Genomic DNA, 27520 nt, shown 5'->3' on the forward strand with positions numbered 1-27520 from the left:
TTGCTTCAATGTAATGCCCCCAAACGCTCCCGCTGCAGAGCCTTCCTCCCCCCCGCGACAGGAAGTGACGTTAAGGGGGCGGAAAAGGGTCTGGCGCGGGAGCGTTTGGGGGCATTACATTGAAGCAATTTATGTGGGGACATGGACAAGTTCACGGCCGCGTTCAGTCAGTAAAACTCTCTGGTGAGCGGGACTTTGGTTGGTTGGTTGGGAGATGCTGGTGGGAGGGGGAACAGGGACGTCACACACCACGTCCTACTAGCCCCAGGCAGTGATGGGGTGTACTGTGTGTTCCGGGGTTGGCGGAACTCTCCTTCCGTTTATGGTCCCTGCCGCCTTAGGAAAGCCCCGGGTGCCCCTCTACTTCTCACGTTTGCATCTTCTTCCGTGCTGCCCTTCACCCCTGCAGCTCCCTCCCGCTGCAGCTCCCCTCACATCCTCCCTCTGGCGCCTCCACAGCCTCCTACACACCCACACTTCTTGCATGAAGCCCTTTCTGGGCACCAACCTGGCGGCATACAGAGCTGCAGGAGGGACATTCTGTCAGGAGCAGCAGTTAGGCCAGGTCTATGCTACAAATTTACATCAGTATAACTACATCACTCAGAGCTGTGAGAAATTAAAAAAAAAAGAAAATACATATAAAATATGTTAAAATAATATTTAGATTGCAAAGTCAAGCTTGCAAAAGCTAGGAAATGCCAAGTTTACACTTGTCTGGACAACATCTTAATTCTGCTCCTTCTGTGTATGCATTATGATACAGTCTTTAATTATATGATCACATAGCATTTTTTCACAGGATCCTTGCCTTATTCAGTGCACAGGATTAACCAATTGCTAGACGTTAAGGCCAGAAGGAACCATTATGATCGTCTTGTCTGACTTCCTGCATAATGTCTGGCCATAGATCCACACAAAATAATTTCTCGTAACTTTTGCTTGAGCTGTAGCATATCATTTAGGATATCCAGTCTTGATCTAAAGACTCTTAAGTGATGGAGAATCCACCACATAGGTAAATTTTTCTAATGTTTAATTACCCTCCCTATTAAATATTTGCTCCTTACTTTTGGTCTGAATGTACATAGTTTCAGTTTCCAACTATTTGAACTTGTTATGTATGCCTTCTGGTAGATCAAGTCATCTCTTAATCTTTTCTTGGATAAACTAAATACACCTCTACCTCGATATAACGCTGTTCTCGGGAGCCAAAAAATCTTACCGTGTTATAGGTGAAACTGCGTTATATTGAACTTGCTTTGATCCACCGGAGTGCGCAGCCCCCCCCCCCCGGAGCACTGCTTTACCGCGTTATATCCGAATTCGTGTTATATCGGGTCGCGTTATATCGAGGTAGCGGTGTATATTGAGTTTCTTAAGTCTCTGAGTAAAAGGCAGGTTTTCCAGACTTCAAATAATTCTTGTAGCTCTTTTTTTAAACCTTTTTCCAGTTGGGTGCATGGACGCACAAGTGGGCAAAATTAAGGTTGAATGGGCAACGGTATATCGAGCATTTTAACTTCTGAGTACTCTGAGTACTGCAACCTAAATAATATTCTTGTAACATAGATTTATTTTGTTTTGTTTGTAATTGTGTATAACTTGAGGACATGCAATAAAAAAAGGAGTTTAAAATAAATGAAAGCCTAGATATTTCACTCTGTGTTGTCTACTTACAGAGTCTTCCTTGGCATAGCTATGCCAGCAGAGCCCCCTATTGGAGACACCATGTAAACCAGCAGGAGTTCAGCTGGCATAGCTACACTACATTACAGCATTAGCTAAAGCGTGGGCTACATTGGGGGGGTTTCGAACTAAGATACGCAACTTCAGCTACGCTATTCGCGTAGCTGAAGTCGAAGTATCTTAGTTCGACTTACCTGGCCGTCCTCACGGCGGCGAGTCGAGATGACAGAAGCACTCTTCTGTTGGCATAGTTCTGTCTATACTGGGAGTTTTGCCAACATAGCTGTGTCAGCTACAGGTGTGATTGTTTTCACACTCTTAGCCGACATAGCTCCGTTCGCCAGGGCCGGCTCTAGGCTTTTTGCCACCCCAAGCAAAAAAAATTTTGGCTGCCCCCCGTCCCAGCCCTGGGCTCCTCGCCGCACCCCCCTGCTGCCCCAGCCCTGGGCTCTCCCCACCCACCCACACCCCCTGCCGCCCCAGCTCTGGGCTCCCTCATTCCCCCCCACCATTGCCCCCCACACACACCTCCTGCCGCCCCAGCCCTGGGCTCTCTCCCACCCTCCCCCACCTGCACCCTCCTTCTGCCGCAGCCCTGGGTCACTGGTAACTCGCTCCCACGGCCGGGCATTCAGCATGAATTTTAGATGTGCACAGAACACAGACAGGATTGGTTCCCATATGGTTACAGAACTACAGTAAAGTGGAACAATTTTCAGCTTCTGTGACTGGAGGATATCTGGATGCATATTATAAGACTGTCCTACATAAATGAGGAAAAGTTGAGGTGCCTTTATTATTCTTTTCTTCCATTCTTTCTTTCTATGGGGAATTTGCCAATGCAATATCACTGTCTTCCTTTTAAACAAACAAACAAAAAGGCAATGGCTGTTGAAAATAGCAATTCCAGTCCTAATAACCACTGGGAAGCATTTCTTGCTCAATTTTATCCTACTTTTTCTACAGCAAGTTACAGTGGATCAGTATATTTGATTTGGGAGAAATGAAGTAACAGCTGCCCAAACTGAGCTTGAGCACTCCTGAATTTTGAGGTGTTCAAATCTGGAAGGCAGGTGCTGGGGGGGGGGGGGGGGGAGGGGGGCTGTGGCTCCGCGGGGGAGCACGGCAGCATATATGCAGCAGTGTGTCTGGCGCTGCGCGGAGCCAGACATACTGGTCTGAGTGGCACGGTAAGGGGGCTGGGGGGTTGGATGGGGCAGAGGTTCGGGGGGGGGGCAGTCAGGGGACAGGCAGCGGTTGGATAGGCATGGGAGTCCCGGGGATTTGTCAGGGGACAGGTAGGGGGTGGGGTCCTAGGGGGGAAGTTGGGGCGGTCTCAGGAGGGGGCAGTTGGGGACAAGGAGAAGGGAGGCTTAGATAGGGGGTGGGGTCCTGGGGGGCAGTTAGGGGCAGGGGTCCCGGGAGGGGGTGATCAGGGGACAGGGTGCAGGGGGGGTTGGATGGGTTGGGGTTTCTATGGGGGGCAGTCGGAGGGAGTGGATGGTGGCAGGGTGGGGCTACCCTCCCTCCCTGTGGAGTGTCCTATTTTTTGAATGTTAAAATATGGTATCCCTACCCTTCAGAGTGCAGCTCTCCATTCATAGCAGGCTGCAGCATGAGGTCTCAGCTACCTCACTCCCTCCCCCTCTTTCCTGTTGGTAGTGGCCAAGGGAATGCTGGGAAATGTAGTTCTTTCCCTGCTCCAGGGCTGGCTCTATAGGCAGGGAGCTAACCAAGGAACTACAGCTCCCAGGGCCCCCTGTTGGTTCTCAGCTCCCATGCTGGATCCCTGCCGCCCCTGCAAATGGGCTGCCCCAAGCATGTGCTTGCTTTGCTGGTGCCTAGAGCCGCCCCTGCCATTCGCAAACTTTGTAGTGTAGATGCCGTAGTGAATATTGTTAGCACTTGTTTGATTTGGTTTGCTTATAATTTTGTGGGATTTCCGAAGTTCATATATAGATTCACTCCTTTTTATGCATTATTAAATATTAAACAACTTTTAAATTAACATTAAACTGATATTTATTACAAAAAGAATATCAGTAGCATGATTCTCACTTAATGTGAGGTAGCTGCAGAAACAAACATTAGGGGATTCAATTTAACAAACTCTATGGGGATCAGTTCCCCCCTGCAAAGATTAATTCACACAGAAAAGAAGTTCAAGGGTATTTTATTCTACCACATTAACCCAAATGTTTTCCTGAGGAGCTACATTAAAGAGTCAAACAGAGTTTAAGAGAATGCAGCTGACAGTCTGACCAACTATACCCATTAGCACAGTTGTGGCAATGAGTATACAACCAGTGTTGATAGTTTAGTGTATGAAACTTCCATTAACAAGAACAATGGTAATCTAACCCAGTGTAGAGTACGGGCAACTGTCCCTCTTCTTTCCAGAAACCAGCATTTCTCACAGTTTTGTGGACCCTTTCCCATGTTCTTTTACAGTAATTTAGGACATGGCCTGCAGTCCTTAGGCTGAACTTCTGATGAACTTCATCAGAGTTTCACCTGAGCAAGGACTCCGGGCAGTCACTTAGGGCAAGTCTGTACTACAGCACAACATTGGCGAGGCTGCATCATAGCAGCTGCACCCCTTTAGCACGTCTGGTGAAGACGCACTATGCTGACGGGAGAGTGCTTTCCCTTCAGCATAATTACTCCACCTCAGCAAGAAGTGTAAGCTATGGCGGCGGGAAAGCGTTACCTGCCAACATAGCGCTGGTGTGGACAGTGCAAAACTTGCGTCGCTGGGGAGAGGGGCTTTTTCACACCCCTGAGCGACATAAATTAGATCAACTTAAGCAGTAGTGTAGACCTGCCCTTAGATTAAACAAATATAGGGCCCGTTCTGCAACCTCTTACTCATTTAAATATTCCTTATGTTAATTCATTTTATGTGCTAAAGACTGCTTGAGTAAGGATTTGCAGAATAAGGCCTTCAAACTATGGGCCAGATTCTGATCTCAGTTATATTGGTGCAATAGGGAGTAACTCCATTGACTTCAGTGGAATTATTCCCAATGTACACCATTGTTACTCAGGCCAGAATGTGGGCCTAGATCATGAACATTTCCATGACATGGTTATTAGGAACTTCTCAGAAACTTTGTTTGTCTAGAAGGCAGAAATTCCAGCTGTTCTAGTGTCTGTAATTTACATTCTTTGCTTAGTTTGCCAGACACTAGGAACTAACAGCTCAGAAACTTTTCCTTCCCATGAAAGTAAGGTGTTGAAACTATTGTGATTTTCTGGCTGCACTGGTTATCTGAACACTATGTGTGTTAAAAGGCTTGAGGGAAAGTAAGGGGTTGGGGATTGGCGCAACACTATATTGTGAAAGCATTGATAATGATGACAGAGGGAAAGATGTAAATAGATTTATCAGGCTACATCTAAAAGGGGTAGAAAGGATCAGAGGTTGAAGTAATGCCCGAGGAGGCAAAGCGTGTGATGTGAATTATTGGACAAAACTGAATGTAGTGCTGGCTCAACATCATGATTCCAAATGAGGAAAGAATCATTTTCTGTCATTAAAAAATTTAAAAGTTTAAAACTGGTACAATTCCTTTTCACTATTATTTTTAATGTTTTATTTTAAATGTCAATCATTGAAAGCTTAATCTTTGTGAAAGGTGATGCTTCTGAAAGTATACTGAAAATATATGAGTAACAAAGGGGTTTATTCTGACAGAAATATCAAAATGAATGTCAAGTTAATATATAATAATACGTTCAGGTGGTTACAGTTTTTTTTCATTCAGTGCTCTACAAGCATTTCTGTGACATGATGTGGCAATTATAGGAGGACTGGAAATGCTAATTTAGCCGAAAATTCCCTCTAAATTTTCCCCTTTGGGAATTTTCAAGTGAAACTTTTTTCACACATAGTGATATTGTCTACTACACAGTTTATATAATGGTACATATTTTAAATGATATCCTCATCCTCCTGGGTGAAGATAAGCGTTCAGAAACATTATGGAAAAATCCATAAATATACTCGTCTTTTTATTGTATAACTCTAGAGAACTGATTTGTTGTTTGCTAACTTCTTTGTTACTTATATTTATTAAAATCTTATTTTTTATCCTGTTCAAGAACTCGAGCTGCCCCACTATTCATTTTTTTAATATTGAGTAACCCCATCTCCCCAAACAGTACATTTTCCCAATATTTCATAAGGTCCAAAATCTGGAGCTGCATTAAGAGCCTGAGTAAACTGACCTTGCATAAGTGATCCCAGTGGGGACAGAGAGCCGGCAGAATCTTCCCCTCAAGGCAGGGAGAACCAGAGCAGCTTTTCTGTAGCTGCTGCCATGAGAAACATCTAACTTTGGAAGCTATGACTGACTAGATTTTGATTACCTAGGTCATCATATACTGTGGGTATTATTAATAATATAAGAAATTATTAATATTGGAGACCACCAGATAGTAATTTAATAATAAATTCCTTTATTAAGTCCAAAGTCCAAATGTGTAGGATGGTGTATAAGCTTTTACCAACACAAATCCAGTTGGCTTTTTTAACCTTTCTTCATAGATCAGGTTTTCTAAACCTTTGATCATTTTTGTTGCTCTCCTCAGGACACTCTCCAATTTATGCATATCTTTCCTGAAGAGTGGTGCCCAGAATTGGACACAGTACTCCAGCTGAGGCCTCATCATTGCTGACTAGAGTGGGACAATTATCTCCCATCTCTTGAATATGACAACCCATGAATACACCTCAGAATGATATTAGCCTTTTTCGCAAGTGCATCACATTGTTGACATATTCAATTTGTGATCCACTATAACTCCCTCATCCTTTTCAGCAGTACTATCACCTAGCCAATTATTCCCCATTTTGTAGTTGTGCAATTGATTTTTCCTTCTCAGTGTAGTACTTTGTACTTGTCTTTACAGAACTTCACCTTGTCGATTTCAGACCAATTCTCTAATTTTTCAAGGTTGTTTTGAATTCTAATCCTGTCCTCCAAAATGCTTGTAACCCCTCCCAGCTCAGTGTCATCCACACATTTTATAAGCATACTCTCCACTCTATTATCCAAGTCATTAATGAAAATATTGAATAGTATCAGACCCAGGACTGATCCCTGCGGTACCCTCCTAGATATACCCTCCCATTAGGATACGGAACTACTGATAACTACTATCTGAGTACGGTCTTTCAACCAGTTGTGCACACTACCTTATAGTAATTTCATTTAGACCACATTTCCCTGAGAATGTCACTTGGGACTGTGTCAAAAGCCTTACTAAAATGAAGATATACCATGTCTTCTGCTTCTCCCGATCCACTAGCTCAATAATTCTGTCAAAGAAGGAAATTAGGTTGGTTTAGCATTATTTGTTCTTGACAAATCCATGCTGGCTATTCCTTTTAATGCTATTATCCTCTCAGTGTTATAAACCGATTGTTCAATAATGTATTTCAGTATCTTTGCAGGTATCACAGTTAGGCTGACAGGTCTATAATTCCCTGGATCCCTTTATAAAGACAGGTATTTTGTTTGCCCTTCTCCAGTCCTCTGGCACCTCTGGGACCACCTATGCTCCATGAATGCTCAAATATAATTGCTAACAGTTCTGAGGTTACTTCAGCTAATAATTTCTTAAGTATCCTAGGATGAATTTCATCAGACCCTGCTGACTTGAATATAATTAATTCATCTAAATATTCTTTATGCTGTTCTTTCCCTATTTTGGCTTGCTTTCCTTCTCCCTTGTCATTAGTATTGTGTTAAGTATCTTGTCACAATTAATCTTTTTAGTGACGACTGAAGTGAAATAGGCATTAAACACCTCAGCCTTTTTGATATAATCAGTTATTAGCTCTCCTTCCCTACTATATAGAGGACCTGTACTTTCCTTCATCTTTCTCTTGCTCTCAAAGTATTTAAAGAACCTCTTCTTATTTCTCTTTATGTCCCTTGCTAGGTGTAACTCATTTTGTGCCTTATCCTTTCTGATTTTATCCCTACGTGCTTGTGCTGTTCCTTAACAATTCATCTACGTTTCCACTTTTTGTAGGACTCCTTTTTGATTTTCAGGTAAGTAAAGAATTCCTGATGGAGCCATACTGGCTTCTTACTATTCTTCCTCGCTCTGGGATAGTTTGCAGTTGTGCTTTTAATATGCCAGCTCTCCTGAACTCCTTTATCTCTTAGATTTTCTTCCAATGGGACCTTACCTACTATTCTCAGAGTTTGTTAAAGTCTGCTTTTTTTTAAGTCCTTTATCCTTATTTTGCTGCTCTCACTGGTTCCTTTCCTTAGCACAGTGAAATCGACCGTTTCATGATCACTTTCACCCAAATTGCCTTCCACTTTAAGATTTGCGACAAATTCCTCCCCGTTGGTCAGAATGAAGTCTAAAGTGGCTGTCCCCCGGGTTACTTCCTCCACTTCCTGAAACAAAAAGTTGTCCCCAGTACATTCCAAGAACTTACTATAAATTTAGTGTTTTCCATATTATTTTTCCAACAGATGTCTGGGTAGCTAAAGTCTCCCATTAGTACTAGGTCTTGTGTTTTTGATATTTCTGTTATTTGTTCTAGAAATGCCTCATCCACCTCCTCTTCCTGATTTGGTGGTTTATAGTAGACTCTTTTATTTTTATCAAGGGCTTTTAACTGCTCTGCCTCTCACCTTCTTTTGTACCTCAGAACAAGTGTATATGTTCTTGAAGTACAATACAACACATCCTCCCTTTTTTCTTGCCTGCTGTACCTCTCTGTACTGATATTCCAGTCATGAGATTTACCAGGTCTCTGTGATGCCAATTAAGTCATAATTCAGTTTATGTATGAATATGTCCAGGTCTTCTGGTTTATTTCCTATACTCCTTGCATTTGTGTATAGACATCTAAGATGTTGAGCAAGTTCCTGCACTGATTTCCCTCTTGTTGCTCCTATGCCCCTATTTTAATTTTCCATGCCCCCACCCCCAACATCTAGCCCTCTATTAAGATTGCCTTTTTTATGCTCGCCCGTGGGCTTTTGTCACCTCTCCTTTTTGAAGCTAGGTTAAAGCCCTTCACTAGGTTAGCGAGTTGGTGTGCAAAGATGCTCTTCTCCTTCTTGGTCAGATGGACCCCATCTCTTCCTAGCAGTCCTCCTTCCCAGAACAGCCTCCATGTTTGAGGAAGCTGAAGCCTTCCCATCAATACCATCTGCGCAGCCATGCGTTCATATCCAGGATGGGTGTCCCCCTGCCTGGATTCTTACCCTCAACCAGGCGGATGAATGGAGAACACCACCTGTGCCCGCCGCTCCTTTACCCTCGCTCCCAGAGCTTTGTATTCAGTGCTGATCTGCTCAGGGTCATACTTGGCAGTACCATTAGTGGCCACATGGATGAGCAGCATAGGGCAGTGGTCAGAAGGACAGATGAGCTTTGCCAACTTTTCAGTAAAGTCTCAGATGCAGGTCCAGGCAGGCAGCACACCTTCTGGGACATCAGTTCAGATCAGCAGATGGATGCCTTGGTCCTGCTCAGAAGGGAGTCCCTGATCACCAACACCCTATGTATCCTCCTCTTGTGATAGCTTTATTCCTATAGTCTATTGCGTCCACTAATTCAGCCTGCTGGGACTTCAGTGCACAGATGCACGTTTGTCAGAACAAACAAATGTTGCTGTATGGCTGATTTTAGTTATTTCCGTTACATACGCTGCCTGTTGGCTAACTGTCAACATAAACACAACATGCTGTATGAACAATTAGGTTTGAATATACCAAGTAGAAAGGGGGGTTTGATAGGCCACAGTGTGCTTTAGTTGATAAGGCATATAATTAGTAGTCAGAAAACCTGGGTTCTAGCCCTGCCCTTGAAACTTACTTGTTGTGACTGTAGAAAACTTTTCTGCACCTCATTTTCCCTATCACAGAGTGGGGATAATGATGCTTACCATCCTTAGCGCATTTTGAAATCTCTGCATAAAAACACTTTAGAAGTGATTATTATTATATTTCCCATCTATATCCTATTTTGGGATAGAAGATTGCTCAAATCCTCATTTGGGGTCAAATCCTGAGGTCTTTATTCAATTTTTGGTCAGCTTCTAATTCACTCTTAAATTCAATGGTGGTTTGCCTGAATAAAGTTTAAGTGGAAATTGAGTAAGGACCTTAGTGTTGGGCCCATACAGTACATTCAGGCTGCTTCTAATGACAACCTGCCTTATGGTTCATTGCCTTTTTACTATTTTTCTCCAATGTTGACCTTTAGGTAGTGCTTCAGCTTTGCTTGTTGAGTTGACTAGAGGATGATCTCTTTACCCAGAACCACTAGCCTCAATGCAGTTTGAGTTTGGTCCCTGAACATTGCTCCCTTCTTGAACGTCTGCGGTTGCTTCCGCCTTCACAGTCCTTAGGAGATATTGTTTATCTAATTCCCATCCCATGTACATTTCAGATATGATGCTTCTCATGAAATAGCCTGGTCTAGTGCCTGTCTGCTTTCCAACATTGAATCCCCTTTGACTTCATGTTCAATTGCAGATCAATTGCACCGACACCAGGTCAATAGTGACATTTTCTGTACTTACCGTATATTAGCATCATCAAGTCCATTCCTATCAAATGCTGTGTGGGATGCAACAAGTATAATCAGTTTGCGTATGCTGCTGCATCAGTCCACAGCTCCTTTTTGGATCCTAGAGACTTTTCTGAAGTCAGTGGAAATTCCACTCGTAGAGCAATGGGCACGAAAGAAGGAGCTGCTGCACTTTGTTGGCAGGGGGCAGGGGAAGGCCAGGACATAAAGGTCTCCTACGCCTGGTGCATGGGCTAGGAGATACTTTGAAACACTTGGGACTACTAAGAGTAATCACTAGATTTGATTATTTAATACAAACCAAAATCTTCTTTCTCTGTGTGCATGGTGTCGCACAGAGGGCAGGGTAGGTAAATTGGAGGAGCACTAAGAGGGGTGGAGCAGGGCTCCTCTGGGGCCAGGAGAAAAAGGGAAGGTTGTTTATTGAAAATAAAAGAAGAGCAGAAAAAAACTTACTCATCTGTGCTACCAAGATCTATGTGCTTTATGCATTAAGTAGCCCTGAGGTTAAAAATCAACACAAAAAGGCTCTTCAGTACAAGAAAGTGTCTACATATGTGTTTGTACAGTACATAACACAATGGGACCCTGATCCTGAATGGGGCTTCTACAGTGATATAAACAATAATAGTAGGAATTACACATGCACATTAAAGGGCAGAATTTGGCCCTAAATCTTTATTTCATTGTTTTACAGATCAGACATAGAAATTCAAAAACAGCTTTCATTTTGGAGAGGAAAATGTTGTATGCATTCGTTTCTAAATGATATAGACTCTCTGCATATTGAAAAAAAATGAAAAAATACTTTTTCATATACAAAATATGTTTGGTTATATCAAAACTGTTATTAAAAGGAAACAAGTGCAAGTTATTCCTACTGCTGTTTTCATTTGAGTAGTTTCCAGATTATCTTTCTTTCAGAGTTGTGGGGGGTGGAGGAAGCTGGGTTCACCCTCCATGCAGAGGATCCCAGTGTTCCAAGCATTAAGGCTAACCTTGTCAGAAGTGTGCAATAATTTTGGATGCTCAGGCTTCCTAACTTTTATTTGTCAGAGGTGTCAAGCACCTAAAGCGCCTGTTAAGTTGAACTGGAATCCTGGGTGCTCAGCACCTCTGAAAATCAGCCCGTAAGTGTCTCAGTTTGGGTGTCCAAAAATCGAGGCACCCAAGATTAATGGACACTGCTGAAAATTCAAAACACTGCTAAATCTCTCTAGGCTTCCCTTTCCTCATCTGTAAAATGGGGATAATAATATTTACCCATTTGTACAGTGCGGAGGTCTTTGATCTATAAAAATGCAAGGTATTAGTAGTAGTAGTAATGTTAGAGAGAGAAAACAAACAGCTTAGAAGCCCTGTATTTACTTTCTTGGAAAAATAATGGATTCTGACTTCATTTGCATAGTTGTTTAATTTATTTCCTTACACATTTTCTACTAGAGCTCCCGGTATGATATTGTAAAATAATGAAATCTAAAGACACTATGGATTATTGTATTGGTATGTATGCAATGTTTAATGTAAAGTGGCTTCATGCAGAGAACTGAAATGAGACACAGATGATTCATTTACACATTTATTTACTATCCTGCTTATTCTGTCAGACTGAAATGGAGAACAATGCCATTCATTTTACAGACATTTGACATAAATCAAACAGGTATTCTGATGTTGAACAATTGTACAGACTACCACATGCATATTAATATGTTGATTGGTGCAGAAATATTTAGTTGATTAGCAAAATCTAGTTCAGCAAAACAAAAAAAATCACATTTCCTTTTTTATGAGGTTAAAATGCAGCTGATATGGAGACATTGATACAAATACCATTAAATGTGAGAAGTTATTATACTAATGGTGTAAGGTGGGGAGCTGAAAAAAAGTAAACTATTGTTAAATGGTATTATCTGCCGAAAGAAATTAAATCAAAACATTTCTAGTAAATATAATAATAATGAAACAAAGCATGTTTGATGCAATTACCATTGCAAAATGCCCTGTTATAATTCCCAACTGCACCCCAAGACAAGCAACATGTGAAGCAAAAGCAGCAAATTCTCCCACAAGTCTGGGGCATTTTGTAAAGGCAGATGAATGAGGTTAGACAAGACTTATCACATTATGCCTTTATCATCTAGCGACAGTTTTTTGTAAAGAAAGAGATATGTTGTTAACAGAGCGTTTTACAATGAAATGCTGCTAATCCTGTAACATGGAACAAGGTGAGACACTGCTATCGTGCGGAGAGAACTTGAAAAAATACTGTTGTGCTTTTTTTTTTCTGCAGCATTCAGAGCATTCACAAAAGAATACAAAGTAAAATTCATTAAACTCAGTAAAACTAATTATAGTACATGCTACTGTACCTAATACAATAAATAACTTATAAAGATGAAATAATACATATTTTAGTTGATATTTACAAATATCTTAAAATAATAGGTTATGTAGTCAACTCTCAACTTCTTTGTACACTAATCCCTAAATGTTTCATTTTATGTGCATGACTCCCCTTAACTTTAACAGGAGTTATGGCTAAAACTCTGCATAACTCTTTGAAAATACAAAGGTATAAATCCAAAACTCAGCCTCTACCAAATGTGCCCTTGATTGTCCCACAACAAGCTTTTTTATTTTTCCATTTTGCAACATGTGATAGATACTGTTTGGTTTGCCTAAAGTCATAATAGGTTGCCCAATTCTTCAGTTCTACACAGGCAAAACTCCCATTGGCTTCCTCTATAGAGACTGCAGGAACAGGAATAATGGCCCAGATCCTCAAAAGGTATTTAGGCGCCTAACTCCCATTGGGTCTAAATACTTTTGAGGATCTGGGCCAACATATTTTGTTTTCTGAACTTCTAGCTCAAGTACCAGTATAAAATATATGTACTTCCCCCTGTAATTGTAAAAAAAGTAAACGTCATTTTTTAAACTGATGAGTCAAAGAGGTCTATCCTACACGCTCATTTCAGATGGGCACAAATATACAGTCCAAGGGCCTGATTGTCCACCACTTTGTGTAGCCATTTATATTTGTGAAAAGTAGGTGTAATGCACCTCAGGCCTGAGTCTGCTCTCATTCACACCAGTGTAAACCAAGAGTAATTCTACTGAAGACAAGGGGCTACATGCTAAATGTATAGCCACCACAGGATGCCCACTCCATTAGCTCCACCACTAGCCTACCATAGCGACTTGGTAACATTTCGCACCCAGTTTGCATGGGTAAATGACTACGGAAGGTGCAAAGTACTGGAGAATCAGGCCTGAAGTGCTAATCTTGACTGTCACATGATCAAACCATTAGCTAATGTCATACATGGGCTTCCTCAGTTCACTTCACTTGGAATAACTAGGAATGTAGGTGGTGAGAATTTCACTTTCACAAATGGTCAAATCCAGCTTTTCTTATGCACAAGTAGTCCCACTGATTTCAAATGGGCCAATTTGCATGAGTAAGAGGAGCAGGACCGGTCAAGGACTGCAGGATTGGCTATATCCCTGAAAAGTGATGGTTGGTATTCAGATATCTTTCCTGATAGAGAGATAAGAGGGTACTCAGATACAAATGTTTGAAGAATCAGGCCTTTCAAGAGTACACTTTTAATGTCACACTCGTGACATTTCCTGTCAGATTCTGTATAAGCACTTCAGTGTCTATACTGCAATTAAACACCGGCAGCTGGCCTGTGTCAGTTGATTTGGGCTTGCAGGGCTCGGGCTGCTGGGCTGTGAAACTGCAGTGGACGTTTGGGCTTGAGCTGGAGCCCAGGAAGGGAAAAGTGAGGGGGGAGTTGATAGCTGCCTTCAACTACCTGAAGGGGGGTTCCAAAGAGGATGGAGCTAGGGTGTTCTCAGTGGTGGCAGATGACAGAACAAGGAGCAATGGTCTCAAGTTGCAGTAGGAGAGGTAGGTTGGATATTAGGAAAAACTATTTCACTAGGAGGGTGGTGAAGCACTGGAACGGGTTACCTAGGGAGGTGTGGAATCTCCATCCTTAGAGATTTTTAAGGCCTGGCTTGACAAAGCCCTGGCTGGGATGATTTAGTTGGGGTTGGTCCTGCTTTGAGCAGGGGGTTGGACTAGATGACCTCCTGAGGTCTCTTCCAGCCCTGATATTCTATGATTCTATGACCCTATGAGGGGGCAGGGTCCAAGAGCCCAGGCTCCAGCCTGAGCCCAGATGTCTACACCACAGTTTTACAGCCCCACCACCTGAGCCCCATGAGCTCAAGTCAGCTGACATGGGCCAGCCTCAGGTGTTTAATTGCAGTGTAGATATGCAAGTGTCCTTTGAAGACACTGTAATTTAGGATACTCATTTTGTTTTAGTGTTCATGCTGAGCCTTGTTCTTCCTTCTGATCACTTTGTGTGACTCCCATTGAAGTCAATGGAGGATCTAAGTGTTACCTGAGGGTAAAATTTAGCCCAATGAAATTAATTGCCCAGACCACTCTTTTGTTCAGCAGAGATTTTATGAGTGTTTACATTAACCATAAGAGTACAGACAATACAGAGTGATGAAACATCACTATTAAATTTAATTAGCAGATTTGGGCAGCATAATGTTTTATTTTGAATTAGGTGAATTAATTAGTATTGTGTTCTCTGGGAAATTTTAATTAAGAAGATCAATATTCATTGGTGTGTTAGTCCCCAACTCTACAAAGGGACCATGCTGATCCCTTTGTAGAGTTGGGGACTAACACACCAATTTCCTCATAAAGGAAATTAAATACCAAAATAATCATTAAAGTAATAGTACAGGGCCATATGATACCACTGATGTTTTAGAAGAAATCCTCATTGAAGCTAATGGGTAATTCTGCTTAAATCAGTGGGACATTTCCCAAAGGTATTTACACTCCCAGCACAGGAAACACACAGACATCTGTTACTCCACCCTTGACTCACCCCTTTGTACTAGTATGACATCTCATATGGTATAACCATGTTCTTTGGGCTGACATCAGTGTTCAAGAAGCCATCATGCGATGCAACCAGTATTACCAACTACTGCCTAATATCTAATCTCTGTTCCCTAAGCAAAGTGATGGAGAAGCTGGGAAAGAGTCACCTCCAAGAACATTTGACCTGCATTAGAATCCTAGATCCTTTTCAACTAGGATTTAGACCACACACTGTACTGAGATGGCTTAGGTTGATGATTTCCTCTAGTCCACGGCCAAGGGACAAACATCCATACTTATGCTGTATGATTTCTCAATAGCTTTCAACAGTCAACTAAAAATTGCTTCTAGTATGCCACAAAGACCTGTTAGGGATGAGCAAATCCACTGAGCTGCTTAGAATGATCATAGAGGGTGGTGATGGGAAACTGCACCTTTGCTGCCACAGGCCTCAGTTGGGCAGTGTTGCGAGACTCTAGCCTATCTTATTCAAAATATATGTAAAACTGTTTGGAGACAGTGTGAGACATATAGCCTCAAATACCAATAGCTAGAGATGGCATCCAGCCCTGCTTGTTCCTCAGATCAAATACTAACAATGCCAGCACCTAAAGGAGATCAGTGCCTGGATGAAAAGCAGCCATCTGAAGCTAACCTCTGAGGAAATGGAAGTGACAGTGGGAAAGTGAGTCTCTTTGAAAATCTACCCAAAACCTGCTCATCAGCCTCAGGTGAGTGGATCTACCGGCACTTATCATATAAACAATCAATAGCCTTGGAATCATCCTGGCATTTTTACTTCTCTGATATGCACAAATAGTAATTAAAGCCTTCCAGAAACACCAGCTTCTATTTATGCCTTTACCCCCACCTATTGTATGCTGACTTTGCCATAGTTAGACTGCTAGACTGCTACAATGCATGTGTTAACAGGAAATGAGGGCAACAGCTTTGAAACAGCTCTTTCTGGTTCAAAGTGTGGCAAGTATTCGGTGTTCTGGATACTATAGTGGTTCATCACTGAATACAGGATGAAATTTAACTCCCTTCCAAGAGAGATTACTCTGAGCATGAATCTCCCTGTTCGCAAGACAATGAATTTCTCTATATATTTGCACAGCCATATCTGTCATTTGGGGGTAATGGGAGGAGAAGCAAAGCTTAACAGTGAGACTTTACTGTGAGTTTATTTTTCAGGAAAGTGTTCAAATATTATAATAAGCATGGTATAAATGCCCAGGTAGACAGACTAGGTAGATGGAGACATAATTCACTGTTTTGAGACTCTCAATGAAGAACCATAGGAACTGCTATACAAGACTGTAGGTAAGTTAGGGTCAGAATTAGAGCCTTAATGTTATATTTCATACCCATATTTTCCTCATTATATATGTATAAGAACAACCGATATTTTTTTTAATTGACAACATGCCTTGTTTACTTAGTTTCTCTGCCTTTCTTCCCCTTTATTGCATTTGCACTTTCTGGTGGACCTGGGCTGGCTACTGTGAGACAGCCTCTTTCTGCCATTGTTTCATTTAAAATGTTTTACATGATCAAATCTTTTCATTGCCATCAAAGCCAAAATTGTGCATTAATGAAAACAAAACATGTAATCAGTTAGGGTGAGAGCCTTTATCAGGCTAACCTGCAACTTTCCCCATTGAATTTGCTTGCAGTTTGGCCTGATAATGACAACAGAATTGAGCCCTTGTGGCAAAGCCATTTTTAAAAGGCAGTAGCATAAGCAGTTAATGAACTACTTTGCAAGCACAAGAACTTCAAAGTTCAAATTGTTTTAAATTCAATATTCCATGACATTCGTAAAGAGTCTAAACATTGTATTCAGGATTCTCTCATTTCTAATTCATTTTGCTTGTAAACATAACTAATTTCTATTTCTATTTTCACTTATATATTTGGGATTTAGTTTCAGGATAAACATCATTCCAAATAGACATAAAGAACCTTAAACAAGCTTCTGATCCATATATATATAAAACAGCCATTAAAACATGTCAATGTTTTTAATCTAGAAGAAACCAGATGATATCTATTGTTAATAGGAACTAAGAAGCCAATTACTGCTTTGATTTAAAGGGTAGAAACAAGAATACAAGGTTTTAGATACATATTTTTGCTTATGTAGTATGGCAGTGGAAATAAATAGCTGTTCAACTCAGTTGCTTTGGTGTTGTATCAGATGGCAAACCACCCCTTTAACCGTAGCAATGTTTGACTTCTACACCCAATTGTGAAATGAGAACGCAGTGCATTATATTGCTGCCTCAGCATAAGGGTTCACATGTTCTATAAAATGAAGTTTAAAAGGCTTTTTGTGTTTATTAAAAAAGGTGGTGTTGGTTTACACAAATTGTGTAGTGCAATAACTTTATCCTCCATATTATATTCTTAAGACATATGTTTCCCACATAACCATAGTTTACTATATGTATTTACTTTGCACTTTGTGCAATATATTACTTTCTACCCCTCATCTGGAATAGTGTCATTTAGACAATCAGAAAATGTTCTGATTGATATGTAAATCTCTTTTAAACATGTAAGTTTGGCTAAAACATGGAAAATTAATCACAATTTTGATTCAGGATTCTGAAATCAATGTAAAAATTTAAAAAATACTCTTTGCCTATGTTTCAAAATCATCTTCATGAATGATCTTCATGTTCCAGGGATGCCAAGAACCAGACTCCAGTTTCAGTTGCAAGGTGTGCATGTAAATCTGGAGTTACCAGAGTCGCTCTGTTTATACTAGTGTAGAATCTGGCCCCCAAACTCTGAAAGGTCTCCTTCTATTGTAATATATGGCAAATGGGAGCAGAATTGGGTCTGAAATGGCTCAGAAGTCTCAGGAAAAGCAGAAAAAAATGTAGGTCAAGTAGTTTTGCATAATTTTAAACAGATTAATTTTACTGAATCAAATCACCCAGGACCATGCTTCCTCTGTTGGAGGAAGAGACAGGCCCAGTCCTGCAGCCTTTACTCAGGTCAATATTTTAATTTGGAGTTTTGCATGAGTTAGGTGTTCAGGACTGGGCCCCTTGTTTCTAGGCTAGGCTGGAAATGCCCACTGTGCAAGCCTGTGTTCCTGGAAATATAATTCAGCATGATCAACACTTGCTACGTGAACTAGACTATCATAAAAAACATTTCTAAAGCCTGATCCTTCTGCTCTCAAGATTTCTAAAATTACTGTGACTGTTATTAATGAGAACTGCATTGGCTTTGCCTGTTCAATTCCAAGCTTCTGTGCTTCTCTGAAAATGTTTCAAATACGATGGACAATAAGGGCCCGGTTTTGTGATCTTTACTCAGTCAAAGCTTTCATTGACTTTACTAGGGGCCAAATCTCAAAGTCCTTACTTTGGTTTTATTCAGTCCTAATTTTGCCAAACTCCCATTGGTTTCAATGGGAATTTGCCTGCACAAGACATGAGGGCTTGATTCTACACCCACTGAGTTCTCAATGACTTTACTAGGAGCAGAATCGGGCCTTGATAAAGGACTGGTTTAACTCAGGGGAGACTTAAGGATTAAAGCTCCAATGAGCTCCACATGGTCAGACTCCTGCTCCTGTACAGAAAGCCACTGACTTCAAAGGGGCTCTGACCATGTTCAGAGGTCCATCTGTGTGGAGCACATTGCGGCATCAGAATCCTAGACCTGGGGGTTTGCCTGAACAGAGTCATTAACTTGAATGGGAGTTTTCCCTAGGTTAAGACTAAAGGACTGGGCTCCATTTGGACTAAACTTGGTTTTCATTTTGTTGGCTAGAACCTAAAGGCAGATCAAATAGGATTGTGTGATTTCACAAAACTATAAATAGAAAATACGTACTGACCAACACTTTAGGCATATAAAATGGACTGGCATTTAGTCTGAGTCATTGAAAATATCTACCAGTAAACAATAAAAATAAATATAGAAGATTAACGACTAGCAAACATTCAAGAGATAAGTTTTGGAACAGTGAAACAAATGGTTGAAAAGTGTTCAGCAGAGTGCCATAGAAATAGGTAAAATTATATGTAGCAATAGGGTTACCTGGACTGCAACTAAGGACAGAAAGGGCATTTTTATTTTGAGAATTAATGACCAGACACTGATTGGGAGAAATGATATCGTACACCAAGGTTTCAAATCACACAAGAAACACTTGGACTCATTTTGGTAAAAAAAAAAGTCCTTAAAAGACCAACAATTAAAGATTTTCCTATTTTAAACCAAGGAACTATGCTGTGCTTATTATTTGGTCCAGCCAATTGAACAGGTATTTGGAGTTCTATCTTGCAGCCCTTACATGGGTGAGACCTGAGTAAGCTCTGCATGATCAGCTCTGTAATCTTTTGGGGAAGGCAGCTTTGTAACAAAAATGTCCTCTCTTCTAAGAGAAGTACATCATGGACCGGACTGTCCCACTCACTTAAGAGAGGGGCAACTTTGCTTAAGTGAATGGAATCACATGGCTTGATCCTCAGCTTCTGTAAATTGGCCAAGCTCCACTGAGATCAAGAGAGCTATGCTGATTTACACCAGCTCTCTATCTCAAGTACTTTTATGGCTCTCATTACCACAGTATGTCAGAGCCTCATTAGCTTTAATATATTTTTCCTTACAAGACCTCTGTGAGAATTGTTCTTCCTATTTTACAGATGGGGAACTGAGGCACAGAGGGGCTAAGTGACTTGCCTAAAGTCAGACAGGAAGTCTGTGGTAGAACAAGGGACTGAGCCTGGGTCTCTCAAGTACAAGGCTACCTCCCTAACCACTGGAAAATCCTTCATCTCAGGCAAGGAGCTGGTCCACATCATTGTAAGACCACTGTCAGTAAGAAGAGCATCAGGCTCTATATTTTTGAAGTAATCAGTGGAAAATATCAAAATGAAATTATTTGTTTTTCACAAGGAAAAATATTGGCTAGTTTACATTATTGTGAATCTGCTTATTCATCAGACATATGGGGATTTATGAAGTGAAAAAATCTACTGGAGAAAAAAATGAATAGCTTCATTCATGCAGAGCTTCATTGATGCATTGTAAGCTAGGTTTGGGTTCAGCATCTTTCCCAAGGCTGAGACAGAGCTCAAGTACACCCTAAAAATAAAGATGCTTTGGCATCGGGGGGAATGGGGTGGCTGATATTTTCCTTTAATTAAATGCTTTTTTTCTGTTGATCCATGGAGTGGCAATGAAAACAGCCTTCAAGATAACTGCTCCTCTGCCCTCCAGCTGGACCATGGACACCATAGTTAAAAAGAAAAGAGAACTGTAGGTTAAAGGGGGCAAATGCTAAAAAAGGGCCCCCAGGAGATCATCAAATAAAACAAAAGAAAGAAAAAAATTCTTCAGCAAAAATAAGAATTGAAAATAATTGTATTGAGAGTGAGAACTCTTTGGATATAAACTGTTTCATTCTTGATGGCCATTTGGCCCTATTTATTGCCACAGCAATAATTGTATGGTTTGTATTCTTATTTTATGATGGGGCATTGTTATAAATTATGAAATTTTGGCAGTGCTTATATAAAATATCAAATGCTTCAGTTCTGGTCATTAAATCTTTACTTTTCTCAAGAATCCTTAATTTAAATTACAAATGCAACAACCAAGTTTATGCAAATAAAAAATACTATGATTTACAGCACAGATAAACTAAAAATACTGTAGTCCCTTAAATAAACAGATATACTCATGAGCTTTTTAACAGAAAGCAAGATATGTGAGATGCTTTAAGCAGAAGTTGCAATTTTGCAACATAAGTCTGTACAAATCCTCCAGGCAATGTGCTGTGAAGGAAGTACCTGTGTCCCAGGAAACTTGATGTCCACAGATCCTTGATAACAGTAGCTCTCCCCCCGACCCCAAACTATTTACAAATATATTCATTTTGCAAGCTCAAAGCACCTTGTTTCACATCATTATGAATGCATGCATTGACTTTTAATCCTTTCATGTGCAAATTCTAAAACTCATTGTAACCAAGAGAAAAAAAAGTTCACAGAGTTTAAAATCTGTCTACAATCATAAAGTGAAAGGATTAAAAATGTCAGACTTTGCAGAACACTGGCTCCTAACAGAGCTCTCTTTATTTTACTCACTGTTCTTGAGTCATTTTTTTCTCCCTTTTTGTTTGTTTGTTACAAAAAGCAGTCTTGGAACTCTTTACTTAAATAGTATGTAAACTAAACAACTCTTCATGCCATGCAAAAATAACAATTTTATGCACTTTTTTTTGTTTTTTGTTTTGAGGCTTCCATGTTTTAGTTCACAGGCATTACTAACTGTGGTTTTAAGAAGAGTTTTTTTTATTGCTTTTGTGACTAGTCACATGCTGGTTTCACGTGTGGGACAATAACCAGTTTCTCCTGGATTTGAATGAATTTCTGGGGCAAATAAATGGTTTTCCATTTTGTAACTTTCTTGGTTACTGTCCTTCTTTACTTCACTCCCAGCATGGTAAATGTCTTGAGTACAGTTGTGACCCATGCTTTTGGGTGAAGAAGAGCTGACTCTTGGCTCGTCTGTTAAATGGGTGCCATCATTGTGTTTGTCCCCAAAGCAATTTGTTTTGATATCCTGCTTCTTTTCGTGTTTCACACCAGAGATCTCCATGAAGTCTTCTTCTTCTTCAGTGTCTATTTCAGTGAAGCTTCTCCTCTCCTTTGAAGGGAAAGTGAAAAGCTTTTGTTTGGGAAACAGAGGGGATGATCTTTTAGGAGGTCCCTGGCAAAGCATCGAGGCATCAGCACCCAGCATGATGGGTCTTTCACCTTGGGGTGAATTCTCTTCTAAAAGAATGGTGCTAATATGCTGAGAAGTAGACTGTGTAAAGTCTGCTCCTGCTGTTACTGGCAATGGCCTCACAGTGCTTGGTGGAGTTTGTGGAGCACTGCCTCTGTTTTCCTTAAAGTTAACTTTAAGGGATCTAGGTTTTAATGGATTGTTACCTTTTAGAGAACTTTTGGGGCTTTCCATGGCACTGTCAAAATGCAAATGACCATGCAGGACAGTTTGGGAGCCACAACCATCATTGTTTGCAGCAGTGTCAATTGGCTTATAGTCAAAAGTGACATCTCTAGGGGCAAGCATTTTCTCTCTTGTGAGTGATACAAATTGAGAACTCTTTGTTCTTTGGTTGTCCTCTAGATTAACAGAGTCACTCTGGAATCTCATTTGCATGTGAGAGCCAAGGTAAGGAGGAAGGGGTGACCTTTCTGTTTCTGTGAAGTCAGTTGCACAACTGGTGAAGCTATCAATACTAGATGTGCTTCTCATGTCTGTTATTACATCTGTATGTCCAGCTGGCAACTGATCTCTTTGCCCAGTAACCTCTTCCATTTCTATTTCTTCCTCATACTCAGGTGGTTTTACTGGCTGATCTTGGTAGCCAGCATTAAGATTAGGCTGAGACTGAGTTTTAGTAATTTCATTATATAACATCTCTAATTTTTGAGCACTCAGGTGTTGTGGGCTGGAAGCAGCATCAGCAGCATTATTCAATTGCTCATGGGAGCCCTGCTGACTAACTTCCTGATATTTGTTCTCGTAAGACTTATTTGAACTTGTTTCAGACATTGTCCTTCTGGCCCACTTCCACCTGCTTGGAGATAGGTGGTTATCATCAGGTGTATCCTTTGAATTGGCTGGATCGCCAGGCTTTCCTGTGTCCACTGCTACGTCAATGAGTTCCATACTGCGCGCAAAAGCATCTTTCAGGTTCATGGAGATAATGCTTCCATTTCTTTTAGCTCGCTCAAGGGCCTCTCTTCTTTTAATGGCCTTTTCCTGCCGTTTTTGCTCTTTGTAAAACTCAGAGAAGTTATTCACAATGATTGGTATGGGCAGGGCTATTACCAGCACTCCAGCAATGCAACACAGTCCTCCAACTATTTTTCCGAGTAGAGTCTTAGGATAAATGTCACCATATCCTACAGTGGTCATAGTGATGGTAGCCCACCAAAACGATGCTGGGATACTGGTAAACTTTGTAGCATCTTCATCCTTTTCAGCAAAAAACACAAGGCTGGAAAAGATCATTATTCCCATTGCTAAAAATAATATCAACAAACCCAATTCATTGTAACTCCGCCTGAGAGTGAAACCTAAAGACTGAAGGCCTGTTGAATGCCTGGCAAGTTTAAGGATTCTTAGTATCCTCATAATACGAAATATCTGAACCACACGTCTGACGTTTTGGAACTGCAGCACACTTTTGTTGGACTCTGTGAGGAAAATGGTGACATAATATGGCAAAATGGCCAGTAAATCAATCACATTTAATGGACCTTTGAAGAACTTCCACTTATTTGGTGAGGACAGGAAACGCAGAAGGTACTCCATAGTAAACCAAGCAATACACACAGCTTCAACATGTGCTAACTGGGGGTTGTCATTTGGTTGTCCAAATTCATCTATTTCTTGAAGCTCAGGTAGTGTATTGAGAGACAAAGCAATGGTTGACAGTACGATGAACAGAATGGATACAATGGCCAAAATCTGTAAAACAAAATAAACAAGGTTCTGGTTAGCAAACCATCCTGGAAGTTAAAAGTAAAGGTATTTGTAAGTGGTTGCTTGTATTCTTTAAAAAATGTGTTATGTGCTCCAAATAAAGTCAAAGTTATCTAAATTTTTTCTTTTATTTTTTATTTCTTTTATTTGATTTTCACAAAGAAAAACTCTAGATTTACCCACATCAAGTCAAATACTGCTTCTCTTACTGACTCCAGAGGGTCTACTTATGAGTAAGGTGAGCATGATTTGGCCTATAATTTTAAAATAAAAAGGTTGATATTCATTAATACAAATTAACTCTACAGGCAAAGAATATAAAATGCCACAGTTTCTGTAATTGTGTTAAACATTCATCTTTTAGCATTCAGCATTAAATGTAATTATTTTAAACCTTATTCACTGGTGAGAAACTGAATGGCTGATTGTGATGGGGTGTATGACCCCATACTGGGCTTGAAGGGGTTAAAGGGCTGTACTGGGCCCAGCTAGCCCCACCTCTCCAGACCTGCAGAGCATGTTCCAACTGAAGAAAGAGTTGAAAAGAGAGCAACCCAGCGCAGAAGGAGGGAGGCTGGGGAGGAGGACAGACTCTCCATGAAGGTTCTTGACAAGGATGCCAGAGAAGCCTTCCAGAGGGAGGAAGACTATGTGTTGAGCCTGGTTGGGTTGACAGTTTTGGTTGCCTTTTCTTTTTGCCTCATATCAGACTGGAGGAGAAAGGCAGACGGTAGGAACTGACCCAGGGAGGGTAACTCAGAAGGCACCTTCAGGGGCCAGACATGGTTGACCCTCCTAGGGTCATGGGTCAGAGCCTGGTTGAGTGTGTGGGTCGAGGCTCCCCTGCCAACGACCCCTATTACAGGAGGGACATAGACTTCCTGCCACCTGAGTGCACCTCTGATTAAGAGAAGGACTGCAAATCCTACCCACAGAGAGGATGGCGCTAAGAATGGTAACTACTAGGCCACCTGACCCCACCAAGCACCCTATTACACTGATTAACATGTTCTGAAATTAATCATGCAATTTAGTTAATTTAATAATTCATAGTGCTCACATCTCTCATTTCATCACATATAAAATCAAACATCAATTTTTAAACTAGAAAAGCCTAAACAAGGAAAGAAAAAGAAATGCCTTAAGAGCCTGATCCTGCATTGCTGTGATGCCTATGACAGTTTGGGCGCACTTAAAGAATGAAGGAAATGGCCATTTGATTAGGCAAAAGCTTGGTTGAGAAGTATAGCCTTATACAGTAGCCTGAAGGCAAACAAAATCAAGTTCTCACAGATCATTGTATGGAACAAGTTCCACAGATTGTTGTGGAAATGGCTTGATCTCAGTCTAAGGAGAAACATTTTGCCATTAATTTTAATGGGAAACAGGAATGTCAGTGTCTTGTAGCTTTCATTTTGTGAGGAATATCTGGTCATTTTCCTTCAGATAGTTAGCATTATGATAAAAGAACAGAATATATTACAGAATTTAATGGTTTTAGCCTTTAGTTCAATTATTTGTAAGATAAAGGAATATGGGCAGCCTTGAAATTATTTATGAAAGTTTAAAGTTATTAGAAACAAATCTATAGAAGTACTTTATTTGGAAAAGCATATTTTTAAAAAAAAGCCATAAGTAACTCAAGGTTTCCATTAGAAGTACTAATGTTAATTATTTTCTGCTTTACTATTTAATTGATGCTCAGTCAAAAAGCCTTTGTTCTCATTTCTCAGAAATGGTTCATTTAAAACCATCTTTTGGTGTTTGGTGTTCTTCCAAAGATACAATAAGGCAGTCGGAAGTGCTCTAATATACAAAAAATGTGGAGTGCAATAAAACAATATACAGATCTGTCCTACATGTGACGGCTGACTCATTGACCCCAATGGAAATAACAGAGGTAGGGGCCATTGGCTTGGGCTAGCTCATACTTTGAGAGGTACACCAGTCTTTTCAAGTCGGGCTGTAACTTACAGCAGACTCCGCTCTCTAAACACAAACAAAAAAGGCCACAGAGGTCTGAGAGTCATTCCCAGATACAATCCGAAGTTTTTTTCCAACTCAGAATAATGCAGAATAAACATACAAAGTAGAACCCATCACCCATACTTTGGAGTAACCCAGACAGGTATGCATCTCTCCAGAGTCTCTCCTGTCAACCCTCTTCCTTCTAAGGAGAACCATTTATATTAGGGCAATAAGAGCCATCTACTTGTGCTCAATGAATCCTGAACCATCTCTTTTGGTCTTCCTTCGACCCACAGTCCAAGCAGAGGGAGGAAAGAAGCTGTGCTCTAATTAACCTGGGCTGTATGTATCATTACACCTCTATTCAGGGCATTGCTAGGGGGCCTGTTCTCAATAGAAAGTCATCCCACTTCCCATTCAGGGAAAAGAAGTGAACGTTAGCAAACTGCTACAGGATGGTAAGAGAACATGGAAGGGATAAGATTGCATAGCCAGTACCAATAAGTGGTCCTGGAACTGAAATCCTTCAGTTGAGGTCAGTTATCAAAGGAATGGATTCCCAAGCAAATCATACTGCAGTGCAACCACTCCTCACTCAACTGTGAGACATGCCTTATCTATGTTAGAATATCAGGTTTCCCTGTGTAAAGGTTTGAAGCGTAAATAAAGCCTGAGGTATTGCACATACCTCAGCATCCTAGAATAACATCATTGTAGCTTGCACATCCTTGGGTTCTATAAAATATTTAATAACACTATAATTTTATTTTAAAAATTTGAAGGAAAAATAAATACATAATCAATGTGGCCAAGGTAGGAACTGTGAAGTTGTTAACAACATGCACTGTGCAACTGGGAGCTACTGTCAGCCAAACAGACTGCTTCCTCATTTCAGCCTGCCGCAGAATATAAAGAGTAGTATATGACATAGCCAGGTAGTACATGACAGAGTTATATTGAGATAATAAAATCATGAAAGCAGCATTTGTCTAATTTGTCATCAGACTTCGCTTTAGTTAGGGGATGCTGGCCAGGATATAGGGGTTATCTTGTGAACTTTTCAAAATGTGCAGTAGGACCGGAGAGGGGAAGATCTCATCTGAGGAATGGGTGACTCTGAAGTACAGCACCCCTTCTAACACTGCACTGTTAGCACTATATACAAGAACAAACCCTTTTCTAGGACTTGGACACATGACCTTCTTGTCCAGAGAAGAGAGAGCAACTTAGTGAATCAAGGTGATGCTACCTGTTATCTCTGAGTCATTCATTTTCGGTGCAAGTTGCTGGTAACATGCAAATCCTGTGTTCACCAGGGGTTTCAGTAAGAGTTGAAAATGCACATGGAATGGCAGATTTGCAATATTGTAGAATTAAGTTGTCAGCTATATACCTGTTCATGTTATTGAAGGATGTTTAGTGCAAAGGAAATGATTTTGGTTTCCTATAATAATAAAATCATAGAATTGTAGGACTGGAAGGGACCTCGTGAAGTCATCTACTCCAGTCCCCTGCATAGTCATAGCAGGACTAAGTATATCTAGAATATCCCTGACAGGTGTTTGTCTAACCTGCTCTTAATAATCTCCAATGATGGCGATTCCACAACTTCCCTAGGCAATTATTCGAGTGCTTAGCCACCCTGACAGGAAGTTTTTCCTAATGTCCAACCTAAACTGCCCTAGCTGTAATTTAAGCCCATTGCTTCTTGTCCTATCCTCAGGCATTAACGAGAACAATTTACCTCTCTCCTCCTTGTAACAACCTTTTATGTACTTGAAAACTGTTATCATGTCCCTTCTCAGGCTTCTCTTTTCCAGACTAAACAAACCAAATTTTTAC

At 40.7% G+C, this 27520-nt stretch overlaps 1 protein-coding gene across 1 annotated transcript in view; it reads right to left on the minus strand.

The window, feature by feature from the left end:
* Window positions 1–21523: 21523 nt before the first annotated feature.
* The window catches only part of KCNB2 (potassium voltage-gated channel subfamily B member 2), a 278456-nt gene continuing 272459 nt past the window's right edge, over window positions 21524–27520 (minus strand). The window contains exon 2 of the mRNA XM_065399293.1: window positions 21524–23695. Within this exon, the coding sequence (XP_065255365.1) occupies window positions 21524–23695 (2172 nt within the window). The remainder of the gene's footprint in view (window positions 23696–27520) is intronic.

Source organism: Emys orbicularis, chromosome 2, assembly GCF_028017835.1.
Source record: "Emys orbicularis isolate rEmyOrb1 chromosome 2, rEmyOrb1.hap1, whole genome shotgun sequence".
Classification (NCBI taxonomy): domain Eukaryota; kingdom Metazoa; phylum Chordata; order Testudines; family Emydidae; genus Emys; species Emys orbicularis.